The following is a 25276-nucleotide window of genomic DNA, read 5'->3' as shown; positions in this document are numbered from 1 at the left end:
GGTTATTTCTATTTAAAAAAACCCCTCCAAAACAAAGCAAACAAAAACGCGCACATTGATTTCCTATGGCAGATGTGAGGCATGGGTACGCCCCTGTCGTCATGAAGGACACGAGGTGGGGGGGTTCTTTTATTGAAAAGGCTTATATCTGTCTATAAACCTATAACTCAAAGCCTTGCGTTCGATTGTAAATATGAGATAAAACTATTTGATTGGTCTTTGGAAAACTTGAAACAAAGTACGCATGCAACTGGCAATGTTGACATTCATTGGGTATTACCAATCGGTAATTGATTAAAAGCTTTCGGGTAACAAGCCTTCATCCAAAGCTTACATAAGATTTCACTCCACGGTCTGATCATGATATTGTATTATCTCAGTCACAGTGACGATCAAAGTTATATGAACGTCCATTTACTGCAGTCAGTCGATAATGATCTTTCGGTTCTGTTGTGTTTGACTGCATCATTAGCTTGCTGTTTGGAAGTAAAAATTAAACACAGTGTACATTTTGCTCGAATACATGTCTACAAATCGGATATTTCATTTAACGGTACAGAGAAATAATAACATTTTCCATTTTCGTTATACCACGGAGCCATTATGAATCTTCCAGCTAGGTCTACGACTAGGATCAAAGGTGAGATATTTTGTTTTACCCATTACCCGGGCCCATTACAGAACCTTGGAATGTTAGAAATAAACTTCTGGATATATAACCAACGCAAATTTAAACGTAAGCACGGTAATCTTATATTTCAAGAATCATGACAAACATGGTTACTCAATTCTTTTCTTTTGTTGGAGTTCCGTGTACTATTGGAAACTATACCGACTTTTCGCAAACCTCGGGGATGCACCATTAGGGTCCGATAATTAACACAAGAGTTAACGAATAGTTATACACTCGATTTTTAAAGATTGATTGTACATTATAGTCAATGTAATCAAACGTACAGAATTGCTCTACAATCATTATTAAGCTTTATGTTTTAGACTCTGTAGATCTGCTTTTCGTCTGCAAAATCTTTCATGCGACACCCGCACCATGCTGCGAGATTAAATCCCGCTTTAATGCAATATGTACGACTGGTCATCAGCGTATGCCTCCTGAGCCGGTGGCGCGTTTCCGTTTTACACCCTGGCGAAGAATTTTGCTCCTCCTACACAATATAACGGGCATTATGTTTTACTTTCCCCAGAAATGGGGGATTAGATTTAAATTCCCGGAGGGGGGGGGGGGACCACTTCCATCAGTGACAAGTGGATAACAGGCGCGACCATGGGGTTTTGAAAAGCACCCTAAACAAGGGAAGCAAGTCTTTTCGTGATTATGAAAATGCATCCCTTAACAAGTATTTGGCATGTGAAACCCTACAAGTTTTGGAAATATAACCACTTTTTCAGTATTTTGAACATCGTTTTTGACACCCTTATAACGTTACATCCCGTGTTTTTTTTTTTACGTGTGGTCGCGCCTGGTATCCACTCGTCAGTGGAAGTTGGGCCCCCGGGTGGAACCTCGTTCGAGCTCTGTGAGGACCCAAATGTGGCTCTGGAACTCGTCCTAAATCGGATATATCGCTGTTACCATAGCAACCAGAATATTGCACACGAAACGCACATTGAATGTTTCCATTGCAGATGCGCAACGAAAATAAACTTCATGTCACACAATTGCATTGCAGGACAGAGTTTTACGACCGTGACGACGGGCCCCAAAGTCTCTTCCAAAATCAATATACCGTCGTAAAGTCCGTTTGCGTTGCACAGGCGAAAAGTTGGAGTATTTCACAGTACGCACAGCTAGTGAAACGTAATAACATATTTGTTCAGTGACCGCTTAAATGCAGCAAAAGGTGGATAAGGCAGGGAGGAGCCTTTAAATCTGAAGGCCTTTTTTGTAGCTTCATAAATGAAGAGAGGGCGCTGTCGTGATTACGGTTACACTTCGTAATTCCAAAGGTTCGTAATTCCGAAGGTTCTTTATTCCGAAGGTTCGTAATTTCGAAACACGTAATTTGCCTATACCTCGATGTTCGTTAATCTTAAAACGTAAAAGGGTTCGTTAATCCAAACATTTGTTGCGTTATTCCGAAGGTTCGATTATCCAAAAACGAAATAAGGTTCGATGTTCCGAAGGTTCGTTAGTCCGAAAACGAAATAATGTTCGTTGTCCCGAAGGTTCGTTAATCCGAAAACGAAATAAGGTTCGTTAGTCCGAAAACGAAATAAGGTCCGTTAATCATTACGTTTTGGACTAATGAACCTTTGGAATTACGAACCTCATTTCGTTTTCAGACTAACGAACCTTCGGAATAACGAACCTCATTTCGTTTTCGGACTTACGAACCTTTGGAAATACGAACCTTCGGAATAACAAACCTTCGGAATGTCCGAACCTTCGGAATAACGAAGCTTCGGAATTACGAATGTAGGCGGTGATTACGATCTAGACACGTCTTTCCCAGAATTGGAGTTTAATTGATATTTATTTTTACCTTTGCATATCGGTAAGCAGGCGCGGATCCAGGAGGGGGCCGAGCCGGCCCCGGCCACCCCCCTATTTTTTGACAACCTGCAGAAAAAGTGTACTCTTTATCTTTATAGAAACTACGAAAAACAGAAAGAAAAGTAAGAAAGAGGTATTATACCCATGATGTGTAACTTACAGTCTCGTAACGGCCGGCCCGACCCCGAAAGGAAACAAGAAAAAGTTTAGGGAAACAATTGTAAAATAGACTTTATATGAAAAATTTCGCTCGCGCTTCGCGCTCGCATTGCCTGTGTAATGAATCCCATTCAAGAGGATTAAATGACACTTCCTATTATATCCACTTCTGAAATCAATATGCACACAATATTCGCACATCAAGCTTTCATTATTTTGTTTGATTTACACAAATTATATCAAAATTCTCAGCTCGCGCTGCGCGCTCGCATTGTTTGATTTGTGAGATACCTACACTGTTAGAAAAAATAAAAGAAGTTCCTGCAGCAGAGTCTCGAGAACACCTGTAATCTTACCGAATTGCGTAATAATCATTCTGTAAATTCAAAAACAAGAATTTTTCTGCAATTTAACAGAACAGGTCTGTTTAAAAAGGGGGAAAAGGGTGTTTTATTCAAGGAAATTTGTAAGATTCCATACATCAAATACCAATTTCCTGTAAGATTACGCAATTCGGTAAGATTACAGGTGTTCTCGAGACTCTGCTGCAGGAACTTCTTTTATTTTTTCTAACAGTGTATCTTCTTTGGAAATTCTTTCCAAAATTTGTCAAAATGCTCTTTTATCATGTCAGTATATCAAAAAATTAAGCTCAGATGCTTCGCGCTCGCATTTAATTGCTTGAGACACACAGCTTGTTCTTTATTTAAATAAAAACGCGCTTAGACAGTCCAGTTTTCAGGTTGGAATATATCAAAAATTTTGAGCTCGAGCTTCGCACTCTCATTATTTATTGTTGATATCCTCTTCATTAATCACTAAAAAAACAGTCCTAATTGAGTCCCTTTTCACGTTACTATAATCAAATTTCGGCTCGCGCTTCGCGCTCGCATTGTTTAGTTGGATACTTATCTGTTTTTCATGATTATAAAAACTGCTCAGAATATTCAGTTCTAAGGACATAAAATATCAAAGAATTTTAGCTCGCGCTTCGCGCTCGCAATATATATTAAGACCACATGAGATACCTTATCTTGTTTATAACAATAAAAACTAACATATATTTAAAACTTCAGTCTTTAGTTAGGACTACCCCCTGAAAAACCAAAAAAAAAAAATCAAATTATAGCGGCTAATCAAGAAATAATTTTGATGAAAATATTTTCGGCCCCCCCCCTATTGGCGATAGCTGGATCCGCCCCTGGTAAGTGAAATTTTTGAGACTGATAATTCAATGATATCATTCAGCTTCGAAAGGAACCTGAATATAGTAATTTGATAAAGAGGTATAAGGAAAGTCATAAAAGAAAGCAACGACTCAACCTGGCCTGTTCAGTCTGGTGCGTTGTCGGATGCAACGTATACAGGCCCCACCAAAACAGCGGCACGTACGTGATACGGGCGTTGAGGACGGGGTCGAACCTGTCTTCCTTAAGAACGGGGACGTAGTCCAGGAAAAAAAAAAGATTTTGGAGGTCAACCGCAAACAAATTGCAAATTTTCCACAATTCATTTTTCTGAAATCCCTAAAATATATACTATAAGTCCAGAAAATTCCAGGAGTGGAAAGACGTCTAATTTACATAAATCGAAAATAGCCAGCATATTTTCAAAACATTTAATTGCCACGAAATAAGTGTCATATGACTGAGAAATAAATTTCCTACAATTTTGTATTATTCATAGGATATGAATAGATAAATGAGATTTTAAGTAGAAAACTGAATTTTTGTATCCCCCAATTTAAAATTTTGTAAATACATGATTTTACATAAATCCAAGAAAAAGAGAGCAATTACCTTGAAATCTTCCTGAAAACTTTATTGATATACTGTTATCATGTGGATGCAATTCTAACTTAGTTTCATTCTATTTAATAAATTCATAAGGTATCAAAGTTGATTGCTCAAATTTCACGAATGTCGAGTATTGTATGCATTTTCCTTTTGTACTATATGTAGTGTATGTATACTGATTGTAGTGTGTAGTATGAATTTACGCTTTTTAACCATTTAGATAATTAAGATTAGGCCTTTCTCTATCTGCTACATAAAAAGGGCCGACACATTGACACCTATCATTCTCAGGAGGCTGTCGAAGTCATGCCCCTGGCTATATCTTGTTGTTTGGTGTGTATAAAAATAAACGCAACCACCATTCATTTCAAATTTGTGGAAATTTTATTAGTTTTATAATCCAGGAAAAATTGCTGATTTGGGGGGTTAACCACAAACAAATTGCAACATAATTTTTTAACCGCAATGCATTTCCTTGGAGTATTCATTCATTATTCCGTATTCATTACTCAACATCATAACATTTAAGTATTTCCAAGTCGTTTCTCCCTCATAGTCTTTGTTTATATCATTTCCGCCACCATCCAAAATAAGTATGATCTCCGACACCTCCGACAGCTCAACCACTGATGCATGCAACAATGAAGGGGGAAGCTCGACCTTTCGCTGATGAAGCAAGCACTACGTTAACAACAATAGAGACTTCCAACCTTTGTCACGGCTCTCTATTCATTTTTAAGCAGGATTAGCACTTGGACTGAAAGCCAGGACTCCTATTTTGTTCACACGGTTTATTTATCCAGCGTCCATTGCAAAATAATATAATTAGAGACACGGTCGTCCGTCGGCTGTACTTTTCCCCCGTTACCTCACTGACTTTACTTAACTTAATCTTTTTTTGGAATTTTCTAACTATTTTTTTTAACCCCCATATTCATCTACTCGTCTTATATGAGACTGTATCATAGGCTCCCCTAAATGGAGTTCAGTATGTACAAATACCCATGTGCCTGTTGTATGAAACCAGTTAAGAACAATCAGAAGGGACTTAAGTGTACTAAATGCAACCAATGGCTACATATCATTTGTGCTGGTATTCCTGAAGAGATCTACAATGACAAGTTAGAGAACTTTTTCGGTTGGCAATGCAACATTTGTATTTTTAAAGACATGCCCTTCTATAATGAATCGGAAAATATTACCATTCCGGAGTCAGATAATGTCAGTAGAAACACTACCAACCGAAACATTACTTGTGTGCACGGTTTATACTACCAAGAATTACGTGGTAATGGCCTCAAGATCGTCCATTTAAATGTTAACAGCCTACTGAGACACATTGAAGAAGTGAGAACATTTGTTAAGACTAACAAGGTTCAGATATTCGCAGTTAATGAAACCAAAATAGATGAATCTATCTATGATATGGAAATCATGATTGACGATTATAATTTGATTCGTAAAGACAGAGTTCGACAGGGTGGTGGAGTAGCCATTTATCTCCACAAATCATTACATTTTGAAAAAATAAGTCATGAATTTCTTGATGATTTAGAAGCACTTGTTATTAAAGTTTATCTCAAGTTTTCAAAACCTCTTATCGTATCAACTTGGTATAGACCACCATCTTCAGATATTGGAATCTTTAATTTGTATGAAAGATTTCTTAGCGTTATTGACACAATGAATTGTGACATAGTTATAGCAGGTGATGTAAACTGTGATATCCTAGCTAAACCCTTATCAAGTATGACCAAGAAATATGTTGATATAAATAATGTTTATTCTCTGGTTCAAATTAATACCAAAGAAGCAACAAGAATCACAAATGTTTCTGCTACACTGATAGATCATTTATTAACAAACAACACTAAAAACGTAGTCAATCATGGTGTAATTCATAACGGGATGAGTGACCATTCGATTAACTTCCTGACCTGGAACTCTAAGATCTGTGCTCAGCCCAAATTTATCTCTTTCAGAAGTTGCAGCAAGCTCAATAGTGATGACTTTAGAAATGATATTCGTAACCAGAATTGGGAAAATATAGATCAATGTAATTCAGTTGATGATGCTGTCGAATTATGGCAAAATATGTTTTTACATGTTGTTGACAAACACATGCCAAATCGTTCAAAAAGAATAAGTACAAAGGGTCTCCTTGGATGAATGCAAATATTTGTAAACTCATGAAAAAACGTGACAAAATTAAAAGAAAAGCTTGCAAACTGAAAGATGAAAAACTTATGTGCGAGTACAGAATATTACGAAATAAGGTAACAAATGAAGTAAGGAAATCAAAGAAACGGTATTACTCTGATAAATTTACACATTTTGAGGTAAACCCAAAGCAGACTTGGAAAACCTTAAAGTCCATTATTCCGAATAAAAAACGTGAAATACCTACCGTTTCGTCTAATTCGGATTGTAATACTGAAACTGCTAACATATTCAACACTTACTTTGCAAACGTAGGGAGGCAATTAGCCAGTGAAATACCTGATATGAACCCCCATACAGAAAATGATAATCATACAAATGAGAATTTTGCATTTACTCAGGTGAACGAACATGATGTTTTGAAAATCATAAGAAATCTTAAAAACACTAAGTCTGTCGGCGTTGACAAGATATCTGTCTTTGTTTTGAAGGCATGCTCTGTGGAGATATCAATGAGCATTGCTAAGTTGATTAACTTGTCTTTGTCAAGCGGTATAATTCCGCAACAATGGAAAAAAGCCAAGATTATCCCAATTCACAAAGGTGGCGATAAAAATTCTCCTTCGAACATTTCAATTCTGCCCTGCGTATCTAAAATACTGGAAAGGGTTGTTCAACGGCAAGTTTTAGATTTTTTGCGAAAGAATGATATTTTGACACCTGCCCAATCCGGTTTTCGGCCACGGCACTCAACTATTACCACTCTCCTAAAGGTAACCGATGACTGGTTTCACTCGGTCGATCTGAAACATTACATTGGGGCCGTCTTCGTCGATTTAAAAAAAGCATTCGACACCGTGAATTGTGATATTCTTATGAAAAAAATGAATAACCTAGGTATTTCTGGTACACCATCCTTATGGTTTCGAAGTTACATGTCAAACCGGGTCTGTAGGACTCTTATTAATTCGGAACTCTCGTATGAATCAGTTATTAGACTGCGGTGTGCCCCAGGGATCACTCCTGGGGCCACTGCTCTTTATTTTATATGTCAACGATTTAGTGAAATGTATTAATACATGTCATATCCAATTGTATGCGGATGACACCGTTTTGTATTTTTCACACCCCTCCATTGATAGAATCAATGAGGCTCTCAACTCAGATTTAGAAAATATGTACCAATGGATGTGCCAGAACAAGTTAAGTGTTAACTGTCAAAAAACGGTCTGTATGCTCATTGGAGGCAAGAATATGATTTCCAAACAAAACGCCCTTCATGTTTCCTTAAATAATACCCCATTAACTTGTTCTAACAAGTTCATCATGTTAAATACCTAGGCATCATAGTTGATGATTATTTGAATTTTAATCTGCATATAGACAACATGTTGCAAAAAATAGGTCAATTAGTCGGCTTTCTGAGAAGATTGCGGCGATCCCTAAGTGAATCGATTCTGAAATTAATATATAGTTCATTGATCCTACCCTACTTTGATTATGGCGATGTTGTTTACGATGCATCCTTTAAGAAATACACAGACCGCCTCCAAAAACTACAAAACAGAGCAGGTCGTATTATACTTCAGATTAAACCCGAATCTCATATATCTACTTTGGAAATGCACAATACACTAAATTGGCAATTGTTGGACAAAAGAAGAAGCGATCATTCCCTTATTCTCATGTATAAGATCATGAATAATCTTTCTCCAAAATATTTAAGAAATGAATTTGAGTTAGTATCACATACGTATCCCTCCCGTTTCGGAACCAAATTTAAATTACCCAAACCAAGAAAAAATTTCCTCAAAAGATCCTTCAAGTATAAAAGCGCCATGGCTTATAATTCCCTTCCTCCTCACATTAAATCATCCCCTAGTATTAATATCTTCAAATCTAAGATTATTGATCTGTAGCCACATGGACTCCGATATACCCCCCCTCATCCCCTATTAGGTTTGCACCCTATACTTTTTTTTTCTTTTTTTTTTCGGTGTTTTATCTAAATATGTTAACTGTTAATATTTGTATTTTTAACCATTTATGTTCGTCACTATTTTATTTTATCTTCTGTACATCTATTATTTTAATCTTGTTATACTGTGTCTACAACTTATATGTTAATGTTAAATGTTTTGGACCCCACGGAAGACCAGCGTCACTGTGCCAGTCACGCTGAATGTGGGCTATCCACCGTATTTTATTGTATATAATTGTGCTTTTAATACGGAAATAAATACTACTACTACTACTACCTAAATAGCAAGTATTAAAATGATACTGGATGATAGGCCCAGTGATACGACAAAATTTCCGAATGAAAATCTATATATCGTGATAATTTTCAAACAAAGTTTACATTGCAAATGCTGATGACCAAGCTCAATTCTCAGATGAATGTTACTGTACTAAGTATTCCCATTCATTTGAAATGAATAAAGTAATGGATGGACTTATGTCGCAGTTTTTTGTTGTATTATTTAACTTCAATTTAATGAAATTCAGTTAAATATCTATTTTATTCCAATTGACATTAAAATCAACTTTCATGTATAGTATACAAATCAATAATATTATTAATATAGCAGAGAAAACAATGAATGTAAAAAAAGTATATAAGTTGTACATGGAAGAATGCGTAAAAACCCAGAAAACAGGTGCCTTTGTCGGAAATCGGGATACCTTTAAAACCATGAGTAAACAACAATGAAAAAAAAGGGCTAAGAAAGAGAAAGAAAGAGAATAGAGGACAAGAAAAGAGCATAGAGAGGCGAGCAAGCAAGTAGAATAAGAATGGGCATGAACCTATGTTGCAAGTGACCTAGGAGTAGATATAACGCATATTGTAGTGAAGCAGCTTTTCTATTTTTCTTGATCTCCTGCAAATTATTGAGGAAATATTTGCTCATATTATCCTGGCATATTAAAGCCCATTTTTACAGGAACGTGTTAAAAGTTACCTCACCCTTTTTCGTACTTGACATGTCTTTTGAGTAATTTTGGCAGCCCACTGAGGGAGTATAGGCTCCAATTTCCCAGCACTTCTTTATATGTAGCTAATAGTGAAATAAATCTGTTATCCTCAAGTAGTTTTGACATGTTTAAGATGATCTGGTGGATTGCTTTACAGCGGAAACAGCCTTTCGCCTCAATGGGGGCTCCAGAATTAACGATTTTCCCATAAATAGGCAAAATACAAAAAAGGGGTGAGTAATTTCGGCAGCCCCCTAAGGGCGTAGGCTCCAATTTCCTAGCAATTCCTTATAGTAGCTGATAAAAAAGACTTCTCTTTCATTTCCAAATAGTCGTTAAGATAATGAAGGTGGCTTGCTTCATAACGGAACAGTTTTTTCCTCAATCATGACAATAGGGGCTTCAAAATGACAGATTTTCCCATCAATTAAATCAATTAATTCTTTACAAAATCTTATTATCTTTCAGGTCTTAATATTTTGAAGCGAATGTGCCCTGAAATACAGCCATTACGAGCTCTTAGTTTCCTGAGGCAAACTGGCCCTGATTATGATGGAGAGTACACCCATATCATCGTTGGAGCAGGGTCTGCAGGATGTGTTCTGGCCAATCGTCTATCTGCCCGACCCAGTAACAAGATTCTTCTCCTGGAAGCTGGTCCTAAAGATAACTCTTGGAAAATAAAAATGCCTGCAGCCCTTCAGTACCCTGTAAGTCAGAAGACATACAACTGGTATTACCACACAGTTCCTCAAAGGCACATGAATAACAGAGAGATGTTCTGGCCAAGAGGTAAGGTCCTAGGTGGATCATCCTCTATCAATGCAATGTGTTATGTTAGAGGACATGCTTATGATTACGATAGATGGGAACAGGAGGGCGCTTTAGGATGGTCTTACGCAGATTGTTTGCCTTACTTTAAACTGTCCCAGTGTCATGAATTTGGTGAAGATGACTACCGTGGAGGAGATGGCCCTCTTCATGTATCTAGAGGTACTTCAAAAAATCCATTATTTGATACATTCATCAAAGCTGGTGAAGAATGCGGATATCCAGTCACATCAGATATGAATGGATATCAACAGGAGGGGTTTGGGTACATGGATATGACAATATACAAGGGTTTAAGGTGGAATACTGCAAATGCCTTCCTTAGAACGGGCGATGTCCTCCAGAGAAAGAACCTCACTGTACACCCAAGGTCTTTTGTTAACAGGGTTGTATTCGAAGGAGAAAAAGCTGTGGGGATTGAGTACATTCGTAAAAATACAACGCTGATTGCCAGAGCATCCGACGAGGTGATTTTATGTGGGGGCGCAGTGAACTCACCACAATTATTGATGTTATCCGGTGTTGGAAATGCAGATGATTTGAACGAACTCGGCATTCCAGTGGTAACTCACCTTCCAGGCGTTGGGCAGAATCTCCAAGATCACCTGGAAATCATACTCCAGTATAGTTGCACCAAACCTGTGACACTATATAAGGCACAGTGGAAGTTTCCTCATGTCATGTTAGCGATCGGTCTGCAATGGTTTATGTTTCAAACTGGACTTGGTGCTTCTAATCATTTCGAAGCAGGTGCGTTCTTCAGGAGCCGAGCATTTATCGAGCATCCAGATATCCAGCTACATTTCCTACCTTCAGCAGCCTTCGATCACGGACAGGTTGAAGGAAATTGTCATGCATTCCAGGCTCATATAAATACGCTGAGAGCAACCAGCAGAGGTTTCATAAAACTCAAGTCACGTAATCCAAAGGAGCAGCCCCTGATTGACCCCAACTATCTAGAGACTGAGATTGACCGTTGGGAGCTCCGAGAAGGAATTAAGCTAACAAGAGAGATCTTCCAGCAGCCAGCGTTCGACGATTACCGTGGAGAGGAAATCATGCCGGGTTCTTCCGTTCAGTCTGATTCTGACTTGGATGCCTATATCCGATCAACTGGAAGCACAATTTACCACCCATCTTGCACATGCAAGATGGGTTCGGAAGATGATTCCATGGCCGTAGTTGACCACAGTACGCGAGTCTTTGGCCTAGAGAATCTCAGGGTTGTTGACGCATCCATCATGCCCAGCGTTGTCAGCGGAAACACCAATGCCCCAACGATCATGATAGCTGAGAAGGCAGCTGACATCATCCTTGGTAACAAACCTCTTGAGAGAATCAACCCACCAGTCTGGAACCCTGCATCCTTACAAACTCAGAGAGACTTTATACCGATGTCCTCATCACAATAACGTATTCAAGAATCGGATTTATCTGGTTTACTCAACTACCGAAACATTAGATATTGTTTTAGTGCATTCTTTGCTCTTACACACAATATTTGGAAATTTTTGAGCGGTATTCACGCAATACTTTCCTTAGTTCAAAAGGTTGCCAAAGAAAGTGACCAGTCTTCTAGTACGGTTGGTTTGTTCATAGATTTTTCTAAAGCATTACGGTTTTCGGGGAAAACCATTGATATGGTTTAGGCATTATCTTAAAGGGCGCTCCCAGTTCGTTTCACTTAATGACAATTTCTCTGATCACAAGCCTGTCCTTTGCGGAGTTCCACAGGGCAGTATTCTTGGTCCACTTTTGTTTATAATTTATATAAATGACATTGAAAAGTCGTCTAGATTACTTCAATTCATTCTTTTTGCTGATGATTCAAATATATTTTTCTCACATCATGATCCAAAACAATTGACGCAAATGTTAAATCAAGAACTTAAAAACGATGCAAATTGGATAAAAGCAAACAAATTATCACTAAACCTTGATAAAACTAGTTATATGCTGTTTAGTAATAAAGTTGAAGCTTTACCAAGTGATGTAATTTTTGATGGTACTGTCATCCAAAGGGTCCGATCATCTCGATTCCTTGGACAAATCATAGATGACAAGCTTTCTTGGAAACCGCACATTGATAATGTCTGCAAAATCATTGCTCGAAATACTGGCATCCTTGGTAAATTAAAACAATTCTTACCACACACTATTATGCCATCCTTGTATTCTACATTAATCCTCCCTTACTTAAATTATGGACTTATCGCTTGGGGTAATCCAACAAATTGGCTGATCGATAGAATATTCATATTACAAAAAAGAGCTATTCGTGTAATAAATGATGCAGATTTCCTTGCACATACAAATAATCTATTCTTAAAAAATAAAATTCTGAAAATTAAAGAATTGTACACTTTTCAACTTGGACAGTTTATGTTCAAGCTCGATACTAAACAACTACCTTTGCCTCTAATTGATATGTTTTTCAAAAATAGTTCGATTCATAGTCACTTCACTCGCCAAGCAAACTCTTTTCATTTGCCATTGAACAGAACATCATTTGCTAAAAAACGTTTATATTTATGGGTCCTAAACTATGGAATTCCTTTACAATTGATATAACACAATGCAATTCTATACAAATGTTCAAAAAACGACTTAAATTATTTCTCCTGAATTATTACTAAATATTTAATTCATCAATTTCAAATTAAGCCTTCAGTGTTAAGTGGGAAACCTTTAATAATTTGTATACACTGTGAATGATTCATATATATAATTTTTTGATATGATGCATATGATTTGTATAATAATGTATATATTACATAATGTAAATATTGTTACGTTTTTTTTTTGTTTGTTTTGTTTCGTTTTTTACAAAAAAAAGGCAATTCAGTTGCTATAAAAAAGTAATTAAATAAAAAAGGGGGGCCTACATTTTACAAGCTCTGCTTTTCAGTTGGCCCTCCCTCCCTTTCAAATATTTATATATCTCGATCTGATGATTGTGTATTGTAATTTTAGAATGTAATTTATTTTTTTGTATGTACTTCAAATGTAATTATAATATGTTACTATGTCAATTGAATCATAATTGTAAATATGAAATTGAAAGTGGAAAATAAATAATTGAATTGAAAAATTGAATTGAAAAAAATTGAAAATGTCAATGTCAAGAGCCGTGGTGTAGTGGTTCTGACTCTCGCCTTGTAAACAGAGGGTCGTGTGTTCGTATCCGACCGCGGTCTAGCGTCCTTTGGCACTCTCGACCCAGGTGCTAAATGGGTACCCTGTAGGATGCGAAAGATATTGTATATTTGAATTTGCCAGCGCCATGATGAGGCTGCAATGAATGCAAGGAATGCTCCCCGGGAGTAGATATTGTGCACTTTTCGTGCGGGATTGAAATGAATCCAATGGCCGGGGTAATAATATGCTGTAAAGCGCTTTGGGCCATTCTGGGAAAAGCGCTATATAATACATGGCTGTTTTTATCATTAAATTTCATACGCAAACTTTTACATGCTTTGGCATATGTCTATATCGAAAAAAAGAGAACCAAAGAACAATTTCATGTGAAATCGCAAAATTTATCATTTATTTATGTATTAACTATTTCATTATCTTTTAGTTGATAATCATCTCGGTGCATACATAATCATATCACTAATTGTAATAGTAATAAACATACTTACCAACCCTTTTAGTGTACTGAACGCTCCTATATGTACGTTAGTTATGTAAAACTCATTAAGAATTTTTATTTACGCTGAAAACACCAACACCCTTTCCTTTGATATGAAATATAATGTTTATGATTCTTATATACAAAGTAGTAATGTTCACTATTGCGATTAAGATATAGGCCTAAATATATCACAACTTTTTTTCAACTCTAGGATTCCAATCATTTAAACTTACAAAACATTACCATGACAACTATTTACAACACGTACATAGTATATGTTTTAATATTAGGGGGGGGGTCAATGATTAGTATAAATTTGATGTCCATTTGTTTTCGAAATCATTCCCTATTTTGATATTTCATGTGAAACTTTTCGTATTCATTCCGTATTTTAATCTTTCACTTAAAACTGGGCTTCCTTTTTCTTTCATAAAACAAATGTTACTCTGAATTCGACTTCCACGTTTGTTTTTATTCCGCAAATCATATATGGCAGAGATATCAACACTTTTGTTCTTGGCAAAACGTTGGGATTTGAATTAGATGAGCAAAAAATGAATTAGTTAAACGACAGCGATTTTGTAGACCTCCAAGTGCGTTCTGGGCCTCGTCTTATGAAAAGTCACGATCGATACAATCAATCGTAATTCTATGGAAATCATCAGTGTCATAATTCTTTTCCACAGAAAATTTGCACAATGTCCTCTGTAAACAAATTTAGAAGCACGGTGAATTTTCAAGAAAACAATTAATGCATGAATATACACTATAGTTAGAAAATTCTTTGAACAAACATGTATTGTATATGTTGGCGTTGCTGGCCGTACATAGTTGTGATTGAGCTGATCAATTGTAACTCTTTTTAAGAAGAGACCTAGGTCTATCCTCATTATTATTATTATTATTTGTTTGGCGTCACCTGTGCCTGGGAGGCGAAAAGCGAACTGAATCACTATGACCCGCAGGTCTCTCCTCCCGATATAACTGATTGGGGGGAATGCAGGTGGACCACTACACCGGGGTTTCCCCTACTCTTATACGAATAATGCAGTGGGTTCTTAACGTGCAAAGGTGGTTTTCCATTGTAACATAGCCTACATCTATGAAACATGGGAGAGACGTTTACACACAACGCACTGGCTTCAGTCATCCGCCCGGGGTGGACTCGAACCCACGATCTTTGGTTCGACGGGCAGACGCGTTACCTCAGTTGCCGATCCTGTCATATCTACCAATCGTCTTCTTACAGTGTGGACAAACGTGGTGTACATCCTTGAAGCCTTGAACACAGAATGGAATCAAACAACACATGAACCACCATCTAGGATAGATAATAAGAAACCAGAGAAAAAAAATGATACAATGACGTAGTATTTTTCGAATCGATCAGTGAAGATAGATGGGATAAGAACGGAACGGGAGATGAAGAAAATAATGCCTTTAATTTACACTCTAGACATGCTAGATGCAAGTTCTAATGCCTAATGATAGTAATGATAATAATGATAATTATAACAATAATTATAATAGAGATTATGATAATAGTCAGTTTTTATATGGCGCATAACACAGAATACATTTGTCTCTATGCGCTTCAAAATAAAGGAAAGAAAAGGAAATAATCAGATATGACTCATTTTTTCTCTTTGACATACATCCCTCTTTTGCTATTTAACATGTTTAACCTACAGTCAATCTGTAACTCGAATTTGGGTCTGTAGTAGAGAAATCAAAAGGCCCTTTCACACGGTAAAAATATCGTAATTTGAATGATGATTCCAGTGAAAAATAAGGTTTGTAACGAATTTTTAGCACGTGTGAAACCAAACTAGAACATGATTAAAATCACGAACGCTGATCACAGTCACGATTACAATAGCAATCATCATTACAATGATGATTCAAGATTCACGTGTGAAAAGGCCTTTTAAATCCCCCATGGCAGGCCCAAATTCGAGCTACAGTTTGACTTGATATGTGGTCATTAGACTAATTGGCTATTAGACCAAGTGGTCATTAGACCAAAAGAGAATTGGACTAAGTGGGTTTAGCCCGAATTTTGTGATACATGTATTTGACCAACCGTCAGTAAACCACATAACTGTGTGTGAATTCATTCAGTTGAGTTAAGGGAAGTAGTGAATCAATTGTTTTTAGGGTTTGTTCCATGAATCAGCGACTGCATGAGCTACTGAACGTTCACCATATGTTTTTGTTGATATTGGAGGAACGATTCATACATTCTTTGTGAACGTAGATGACGTGCTTGCTTAGAGACAGTAACTATAAATCATTTAGGTATAAAGGAGCAAGTCCATATAGGCATTGATATACTGTAGTAACAACATTTTAAATTGTATTCTAAACTGGACTGGTAACCAATTTAAATGCTGTAAAGACAAGGGATATTTCGTTATGTTTCTTTGTACGAGTAACAATTTGGCAATGGGGTCAGTGAATAAGTAAATTATAGCCCAAATCAAAGTGACACATTACAAAATAAATGGACTAGATGTTTCGTTGTTTTTTGTCATAAAATCGCGAATTTATGCAGAGCAAATTGTGTAATGCGACAGTTTGTGTAACGAGCTGTATTCCTCTTCCACCTCCCCCCCTTAAAAAGAGGACAAATCTACTTACAAAAGATGCGAAATCTCATTTACAAGAAATGAAATTGTTTCACTCTGTTAGGAGTGTCATTAGGAACCAGATTAAGCTTTTTGGTACTTAGAAAGTTTGCACACGTGATTGAGTGGGTCATTGAAAACGGGTACTGTATTCTTGAGAACTCACCCAAGCATTAAGAAGATACAGACCATGAGATATGTAAGCGCCCCTGGAACAAAAACCGTTACTGTCCTGACTTCTTCCCCGCAGGATGGGCAGATTGTGTAGATGGGTGTGGTTCCGAAATTACGACTGATTAACTGAGCTGCTGAAAAAAAATAAATGTACAATTCAAGATACATGTAGGCTATCCCAACTATCGACAAATAAAGAAATATTTGATTTTATTTCATTTCTGATACAACTCAAAGAAGCTAAACCAAATTACTCGTCTCTATCAAACTTTGATAAACACTGTGGTTTAGCGTAGATATGTAGTTTTTTTTGTCTCGCCTGCATAGCAAACACTATTGACACAGTTTTCCGCCACGGTTGTGTCGTCAACGATGAAATCTTAAACAAAGTTAAATGTCAATAATATTGTACCCCAGAAAAATTCTGTTTTGAATCAATAGAGTAAAATCTAATAAACACAACGCTGAAAAATTCATTATATCGGATCTAGAAAAAAGAGAAATTTATGACATCTAAAAATATAGTTGACAAAATATATGTGAACTCGGTGGCATTCAAATGAGAGACTTAATGATGTCAATTACTACTTAATTCTTTTTTATTGTTTGAATTGTACAGATTCTACTACAAGAACCACCACGACTGAACCATAAAATCTTATAACAATGGAAATAACAAATGCTCAAAGAGGATACAAATTTGACATTTCATATTTCATATAAAATGCATATACAAGTTGATGTCATCAGTCCCCTCAATTGCATACCGACCAGTACCGGCAGCACCCAAACGTTCTTAGCGCTAACAGAGACCAAACAGTAAGGCCTACTGTCAGGGAGGATTTGGCCGCACAAAAGCATTGTTAGCCGAATCAGACAGTCTGAGTTAAACATTTGTATGTTATAATTATGTTGTAAAAATGTATGCTTTCATGTTTGTACTTTCTATTCGTCCATCCTGTAAATGACTATCGTTATGTGGCATGGACCTGGGTTGAATGTGAAACGTAGTTTGATTAATAAAGATAAAACAAAAATAATTTGATCCGATTGCTTTCAATATTATTGGTTTTACTAAGGTTCTTTGAGTGTCTTAAAGTCTAATATTAAGATACACGTGGGTTTATTTGTCATTTGTGTGAAAAACGAAAGTGGGATAAATTTGGGTATTTACATTGACAGGCCAATAGCCTCTCTAAATCCCACGTCTTACACACCCTATCTTTTATAATGTTATCTTTGTTGTTTGAAGGTCAACCTGTCCGAAAGTCAACCTGTCCGAAAAGTCGAGTCTCTCTACTACTCATCATCTCTACTCGCCGACTCAAGCCAGCATGTCCTCATCAGCTCTACCACTCAAGCTGTTCTCACTCAACATTCCTTCTGGTTTACAGTCCTCTTCAGGACTATATTCAAGAAAGAATACTCTACTCTCAAATCTCCACTTTCTCGCCTATCCACTTCTTCTCTTCTTCTATCCACTGATTCTATAACACTCCACATGATGTACCGTAAACCACATCAGCAATGTTATCTTTGTCTTTTTTTTCTTTATGTGATTTGACATTGGCTTGTCAAATTTGATCGGGGAAATTTTCTTAAAAGATTTCTTAAATTAAGCCGGAGGGCATTAAATAAGTAGTAATTAAGTAGAAATCGTATGGTCGATTGCATCACTGTTCTGTTTCAAAGTAGAATAAGAAGTGACCACTGTCTTTGACTTACTTGGTGGCGTAAATGTTGATGCAGATGGTTCCCTTGGGCTCATAGTTTGAGGTACTGGTATCGGGTTGCTATCTTCATACGATGGGGGAGGTTCGGCTGGATACTCTCCCCCTCCTGCGTACGATGGTAACTTTAAGAGTCTATGATTTATTACCTGACCATCTGCATGAGTTACGCTTCCCCCTCCAATAACAGAAGTTTCATTGATGGTAGCCGATTCACCCACGAGGCCATTATCCAATGGCACTTCTGCTTGTGACTCGAGTCGAGAAAACTCTTCAGGAAACAGCTGTGATGTTTCAGTCGTACCTAATGGTGGATAGGGCATGGTTGTGGCATGATTTGGATTGATTTCTTGCTCAGACTCGGATGAGTGTGGATTTGGCTCATTTTGTTCCTGCGTCAACTGTATTGAAGTTGAATGTCCATTTGCTAACGTTCCTTCTTGATGACTCGCAACGTCATTCAGCCCAACAATCTCATTGTCATTATCAGAGATAGTATATTCATCTCGTTCGGCTTTATCTACAGGTTGCCTGATAGGTGCATCTACTAATGGAGTAGATTCGTAATAGGACGGGAGGTTAGAAACAAATGAATTATTTCCTTGTTCACCCACATCGTCATTAGCCGTTAGCGAGAGATCTGACGAGTTAATTTGGCTGTATGATTTGCTTTGCTGTTCTTCTGTAGTTGAGAAATTTGAGGCTGAAGTATCCATACTGTTTTCGGTATTGTTGTTTCCCCAGATCTGTGTGGCCTAGAGGATTATAATGATAAAAAAATCGTTCGTTTACATGTATAAAAGTGCATACTAAATGGATGTAACATCTACTTAGTGACACATGGAACCGATTTGTCTTCACACACATTCATACACATACACATATATAAACAAATAAATAAATGAATAAAATAAATATATATATATATTGTACATGCATTGCGTCCCATCAAAAAACTAAACCGAGATTTAGCGATGGTTTATCATATTTGAATCATAAATACAATAGGCAAATGTATGGTGGCCCTGAATGGACATCGCATATAGACTAAATCCCGAATATTCATGACGAAATTGGCGACGAAATTCACGACGTCGCCAATTTCGTCGCCAATTTGAATATTGACGACGAAATTCACGACGTCGTGAATTTCGTCGTCAATTTGATTTGCTTGCCTGGGCGGTATGCGGCCGGGTTAAAACCAACTCGCCTGCTGCTAATTCGTCCACTCACAACAGGGTCTACATTCATTTAGTATAATACAAGTCTGTCCATTAACTTTTCGCCTAACAACCATGCTCCAATAACCATTTGGTCCAGTCATCACTTCGTCTTATCACCAGTTCGTCTTTGACAATTTCGTCTCATAACTAGTTGGTCTAATATCAATTTTATTTTCCTTAATTTCGCCCAATTAACACTTGGCATTACTAACCTTGGCATTAGACCACTTGAAAATAAACCATCTAAACGACAGAACGATGTCCACTGCTATCAATATGACTAGCCGGATCCAGGGGGGACGAGGTGCCCGCCCCCCCCCCCCCCCATTGGCGGAGCAAAAAAGGAAAAAAGGAAAGAAAGAAAAAAAGAGGGAAAAGAGAATAGAGAAAAGGAAGAGGAGATCAGTGAATAGAATAAGATGAGGGAAGACATGGAAATAAAAATAATCTTTCATGTCACTATATGAATTTTCGGCTCGCGCTTCGCGCTCGCATCAATTGTTTAGCTACATAGCTATCCTGTTTACGATTACAAAAATTGATTAAAAATTTCCATTCTTTATGTAGAAATGTCCAAAGTTTTTTGCTCGCGCTTCGCGCTGACATCAATTGTTTATTATATACCTATTCTGTTAAGTTGCAAAAAGTCCTTAGAATTCTCATTTTTTAGGTAAAAATGTAAAAAAATCCTGCTCGCGCATCGCGCTCGCATTAATTGATTTTTAAATATATAACGTCTTCGTGACTAACTGCATGCAGTACCTTCAATTTCCACCAGTTCATTTCTGCTCGCGCTTCGCGTTCGTAATAATTATTTATTTGCATGCACATCTTTTTTAGGAAAACAAACATTGCAAAGAATGTTAAAATGTTTGAAAAAATACATAAGATTTCCAAAAAAATAAGCTCGCGCATCGCGCTCACATTATATAAATAAGGATTATGATATTATATATTTATGTTGATTTATAAGAATAAAGCTAAGAAGACTCCCTCTTCACAGAAACAAAAAATTATCTTCGAGCGGCCGATCGGGGAAAATATGACTGAAAAATGATCCCCCCCTATTGGCGAAGCCTGTTTTGCGTTCATTACTATAACACTGTAGCACACTATACACACATGACTGCTCTCTCTGCTGGTCAAGGAACAAGTGCTTTATTCATACATATGAAACATGTGGTACCACGCAGGGTCCAGGGTATTATATAACTCTCTAGAGGGTGGTGAGGGGTAACCATGGGAACATATTAGATAGGGTAGGGGATGGAATGTGCTAACCCAGGGAAAAGTCTGCTACTGGGAAATGATGACAATATGCCAATGCATGGAGGCCTATACAAACACAATAGGCTGGATCCGCCCCTGGAACACCTGTAGGCAATGCAAGCGCGAGCGAAAATTTGATATAGTGACATGAAAGATTCCTTTTATTTCCATGGCTTCCCCTCATCTTATTTTTTTCACTCGTCTTCCTCCTCTTTTTTTTCTCCTCTCTTTTAATTCCCTCTTTTTTTCTTTATTTCTTTCTTCCCTTTTTCATGTTTTATTGCTCCGTCAATGGGGGGGGGGGGGGGGGGGGGGAGGCGGACCCCTCCACCTGGATCCGCCTATGCATATGGATAGCAGTGGACATCGTTCTGTCGTTTCAATGGTTTACTTTCAATTGGCCAACTCGTCTGCTATCATTTGGTCTACCATCAGTTCGTCCACTATCCACATGGTCTAACTGCCATTTCGTCTAATAACCAAGTTGGTCCAATTGCCATTTATTCCATGTGCCATTTGGTCTAATTGAACTAAGTGTTAATTGGGCGAAATTAAGGAAAATAAAATTGATATTAGACCAACTAGTTATGAGACGAAATGGTCAAAGACGAACTGGTGATAAGACGAAGTGATGACTGGACCAAATGTTTATTGGACCGTGGTTATTAGGCGAAAAGTTAAATGACAGACTTGCATAAATACTAAATGAATGTAGATCCTGTTGTGAGTGGACGAATTAGCAGCAGGTGAGTTGGTTTCAACCCGGCCGCATACCGCCCAGGCAAGCAAAACAAATTCACGTCGTGAATAATTCGCGACGAAATTCACGATGTCGCGAATTTCGTCGTCAATATTCAAATTGGCGACGTCGTGAATTTCGTGAAAAATTGGCGACGAAATTGGCGACGAAATTCACGATGTCGTGAATTTCGTCGTGAATATCAAATTGACGACAAAATTCACGACGAAATTGGCGACGTCGTGAATTTCGTCGCCAATTTCGTCGTGAATATTCACGATTTCGTCTATATGCGATGTCCCTTCGGGGCTACCATACAAATGACCTACCCAATGCAAAGCTTAGGATCTCCTCTTTTATCTGAAATTCAGTATCTGTTCTTTTATTTGATACCTTAATCACAGAAAACGGTCAAGAAGTAAAACAAGATTTTCCCCCGTAACCAATGCTTGTATTTCCATAGTTTCATCATGTTCATGAAATGTTTTCAGCGGTTCCCCCACATACGCTATCGCATGGTTAACAAAAGACTTAATGCATTGCTGATCGTCAACAAAACGGAGTTTCGAATGAGTCTGAACGCTAGCCTGTAAAATATATATGTATATATATATATAGAGGAAAAAATGACTACGAAGTGGTCGTTGCTCCTTGCTTCTCCATTAAATCAAGCTTTCGATCAATGCATGATCTTCCTCAGGACTATAAATATATAAACAAAATACAAATACAATACAATAATATAATAATACAATATGATGGCCTCTAAAATAATCTAAACATGCGTCACGGTTACTTATAATTATTAATTATTTTACACTATATAAACAAGAGAACATATTATATGATATAAAAAGACTTATTTTGACAATTGCCAGATAAAGATATATATTTATAGAAAGAGATATTAATTTTAGGTAATTATATTACTACAATTGTCATATATATATATATATATATATACAGATATTTATTATAAATGTATACACGTGTAGGAGTCAACATATCTGAGGAATTATAAACAAGAGAACATATCATAAAAGGACTTATTTCTCACAATACATATTAAATACATTTTACTTTCAAATTAAGACATTTTTAGATTTTAGTAATTGCGAAACTAATCGGAACTTGCTAAAAACAACAGTTTTAGCACAGCGATCGATGGTAAATATGTATTTCAAATTTACAGGATATGTCACTGGAAATCAACGTATTTTTTTTACAACAAATTAAATACCACTAAACAATTGGATTATGCCATTGAATTAATCTTAAGATTTATCTTTGATGTTAATACTTTGATAAATTTGCAGTCGCTTACAGATTTTCTACATTACCTACTTATAGACATTACAGGTATAAATACCGCCAATGATTGCAGGGCACGCTGGGAGAACAGTTTTCGGAACTGATATATATAATATTACTTCCAGACAATGTATGTATGTGTGTGTCTATGTATGTATGCGTGTGTGTGCGTGTGTGTGTTTGTATATGTGTGTGTGCACATTTACTAGTCAACCCATCGAAAATAACTCTTAACTGACACGGGAACTTTGTTAGCTCTAACAGAGCATGCAACCCTAGTATTGGCCCTGGGCATCGCTACGACATTATCGGTTGTAACAGAGGCCTCTGTTAAGCCCCTTTCACAACTGACGTACGACCTGTTTACGACCGCCTGCAACAGTTTTTTTCCTGTTGTTGCACGATCGATCTCTTGGTGTCTTGCGAGCTCTCGCAGTCGTTGTAGACGAATGCACGAATTTGAGGTGGTCGGAGGTGGTCGTGACTGGTCGCATCTGAATTTGAACATGTTCAAAATCCAAACGCGATCAAATACGATTGATTTACTCGAGTCAGGTCGTACCATCGGTCTGGCGATCATCGTGTGAGTGTTGTTCAATATTGTACGACTTGGTGCGAGAGTTGGCACAGCTACGTATAGTCGCATTTAGTCGTCTGGAGGTCGTACAACACTTGCACATGTGCTAGAGACCAGTCTTGCGACTGGGTGCGATAATATAAGACTGTTGCAAGACAGATCGAAATAACGGCTTACAACATTCCACTACCGTCGCATTCGCATATATGCGACTGTTCAGCCCCTTTCACAATTGACGTCCGACCAGTTTACGACCGGCTGCAACAGTTTTTTCTTGCTGTTGCACGATCGATCTCTAAGTGTCTTGCGAGCACTCGCAGTCGTTGTAGACGGTCGCACGAACTCGAGGTGGTCGTGACTGGTCACTTCTGAACTTTGAACATGTTCAAAATCCGAACGCGATCAAATACGATCGATTCACTCGCATCAGGTCGTATCCGGGGTCGTACCATCGATCGGGTAATCATCGTGCGAGTGTTGTGCAACGTTGCACGACTTGGTGCGAGAGGTGGCACAATTAAATCTACTCGACTGGGGGTCGTACAACACTTGCACATGTGCTAGCGACCTACATGTACAGAGACCTGTCTTGCGTCTGGGTGCGATAATGTATGGGCCATAAGACTGTTGCAAGACCGATCGCAACGGCTTACAACATTGCACTACCGTTTCATTCGCATGTATGCGACCGTTCCCCTCGCAATCCCTCGTGCAACACACTCGCATGTAAACGCACGAGCACAATTGGATCATAAGCGACTTACTCGTGCAACGGGTTTTACTGGTTGTTTTTGTTGTACGACAGCTGTTGCAACTGTGAAAGCCTCTGTGCGATCCTATGAGATAACTGGCGATTGATGCCTGTTGCAGCCTGTCGCACGACCAAAAGGTCGCAAATGGTCGTACGTCAATTGTGAAAGGGGCTTTAGCCGGCCTCTACTGATAACTACTATCATTGCATGAAATATTTTTCATCGGTTTATTGTAAACCTTAATTAATAAAGATACATACCAGATCACACTTACCAGTTAGCATCTTCCGATATACATAAAAAAGACTGCAAAGACAACCTAGATGAGTTGAGTAGATGAGTAAAATGAACTCCTGTTAATCTCTCAATAATGTGTCACTTGTCTGAACTCCATCGTAGTAGTCTGGCAATTAATAGACAGAGATTATTGAATTCAATAATCGATAAGAACGTAACGTTTTCAGTTATCTTTAATGGAAGCGGTCTCTTCTTTCAGAATGTATAGAAGCAATGATGTGTGAATCCCACATACTTTCAAAATAGACTAGCGAATACTTGACTAGCTATTCAATTTGTTATTTCATAATGGGCTGCGACATTATCCATGTTATCAGACGTATATGATATGGGAGTTTAGGTTGAGCAAAGGTCTATTTTAATCTTAATGATCGGTTTAATAATCAACCAGGTTGTTTAAGTTTCTGTGATGTCATCGTCTGTGCCCCTTTTCCCAACAAGCAAAGTTAAGGAAATCACTAAATAATTCACACACACATCCAAGCACGCACATCCACAAACACACA

At 37.5% G+C, this 25276-nt stretch overlaps 2 protein-coding genes across 4 annotated transcripts; one reads left to right on the top strand and one right to left on the bottom strand.

Annotated features, from left to right (window-relative positions):
• The first annotated feature begins 333 nt into the window (after positions 1–333).
• Positions 334–13221, top strand: LOC121431090 (choline dehydrogenase, mitochondrial-like). The gene is made up of 2 exons (XM_041628570.1): positions 334–640; positions 10072–13221. Exons 1-2 carry the CDS (start codon positions 604–606, stop codon positions 11844–11846), a joined length of 1812 nt encoding a protein of 603 aa, XP_041484504.1. The 5' UTR covers positions 334–603; the 3' UTR covers positions 11847–13221.
• A 1979-nt stretch (positions 13222–15200) lies between these two features.
• On the bottom strand, positions 15201–25088 carry LOC121430453. 3 transcript variants are annotated; one of them, XM_041627721.1, is made up of 4 exons: positions 24734–25088; positions 18598–19357; positions 16865–17003; positions 15201–15392 (listed from the first exon to the last, which is right to left on the bottom strand). In XM_041627721.1, exons 1-4 carry the CDS (start codon positions 24755–24757, stop codon positions 15278–15280), a joined length of 1038 nt encoding a protein of 345 aa, XP_041483655.1. In that variant the 5' UTR covers positions 24758–25088; the 3' UTR covers positions 15201–15277. The 3 variants fall into 3 exon arrangements, with proteins under 3 accessions (XP_041483655.1, XP_041483654.1, XP_041483656.1); XM_041627720.1 differs by having other exon boundaries at positions 16865–17006; positions 24734–25087; XM_041627722.1 differs by having other exon boundaries at positions 16865–17006; positions 24748–25086.
• Positions 25089–25276: the final 188 nt, after the last annotated feature.

This window comes from Lytechinus variegatus, chromosome 17 (genome assembly GCF_018143015.1).
Source record: "Lytechinus variegatus isolate NC3 chromosome 17, Lvar_3.0, whole genome shotgun sequence".
NCBI lineage: Eukaryota > Metazoa > Echinodermata > Echinoidea > Temnopleuroida > Toxopneustidae > Lytechinus > Lytechinus variegatus.
The sequence above is the reverse complement of the archived record's forward strand: the minus strand, read 5'-3'. Positions and strand labels throughout refer to the sequence as shown.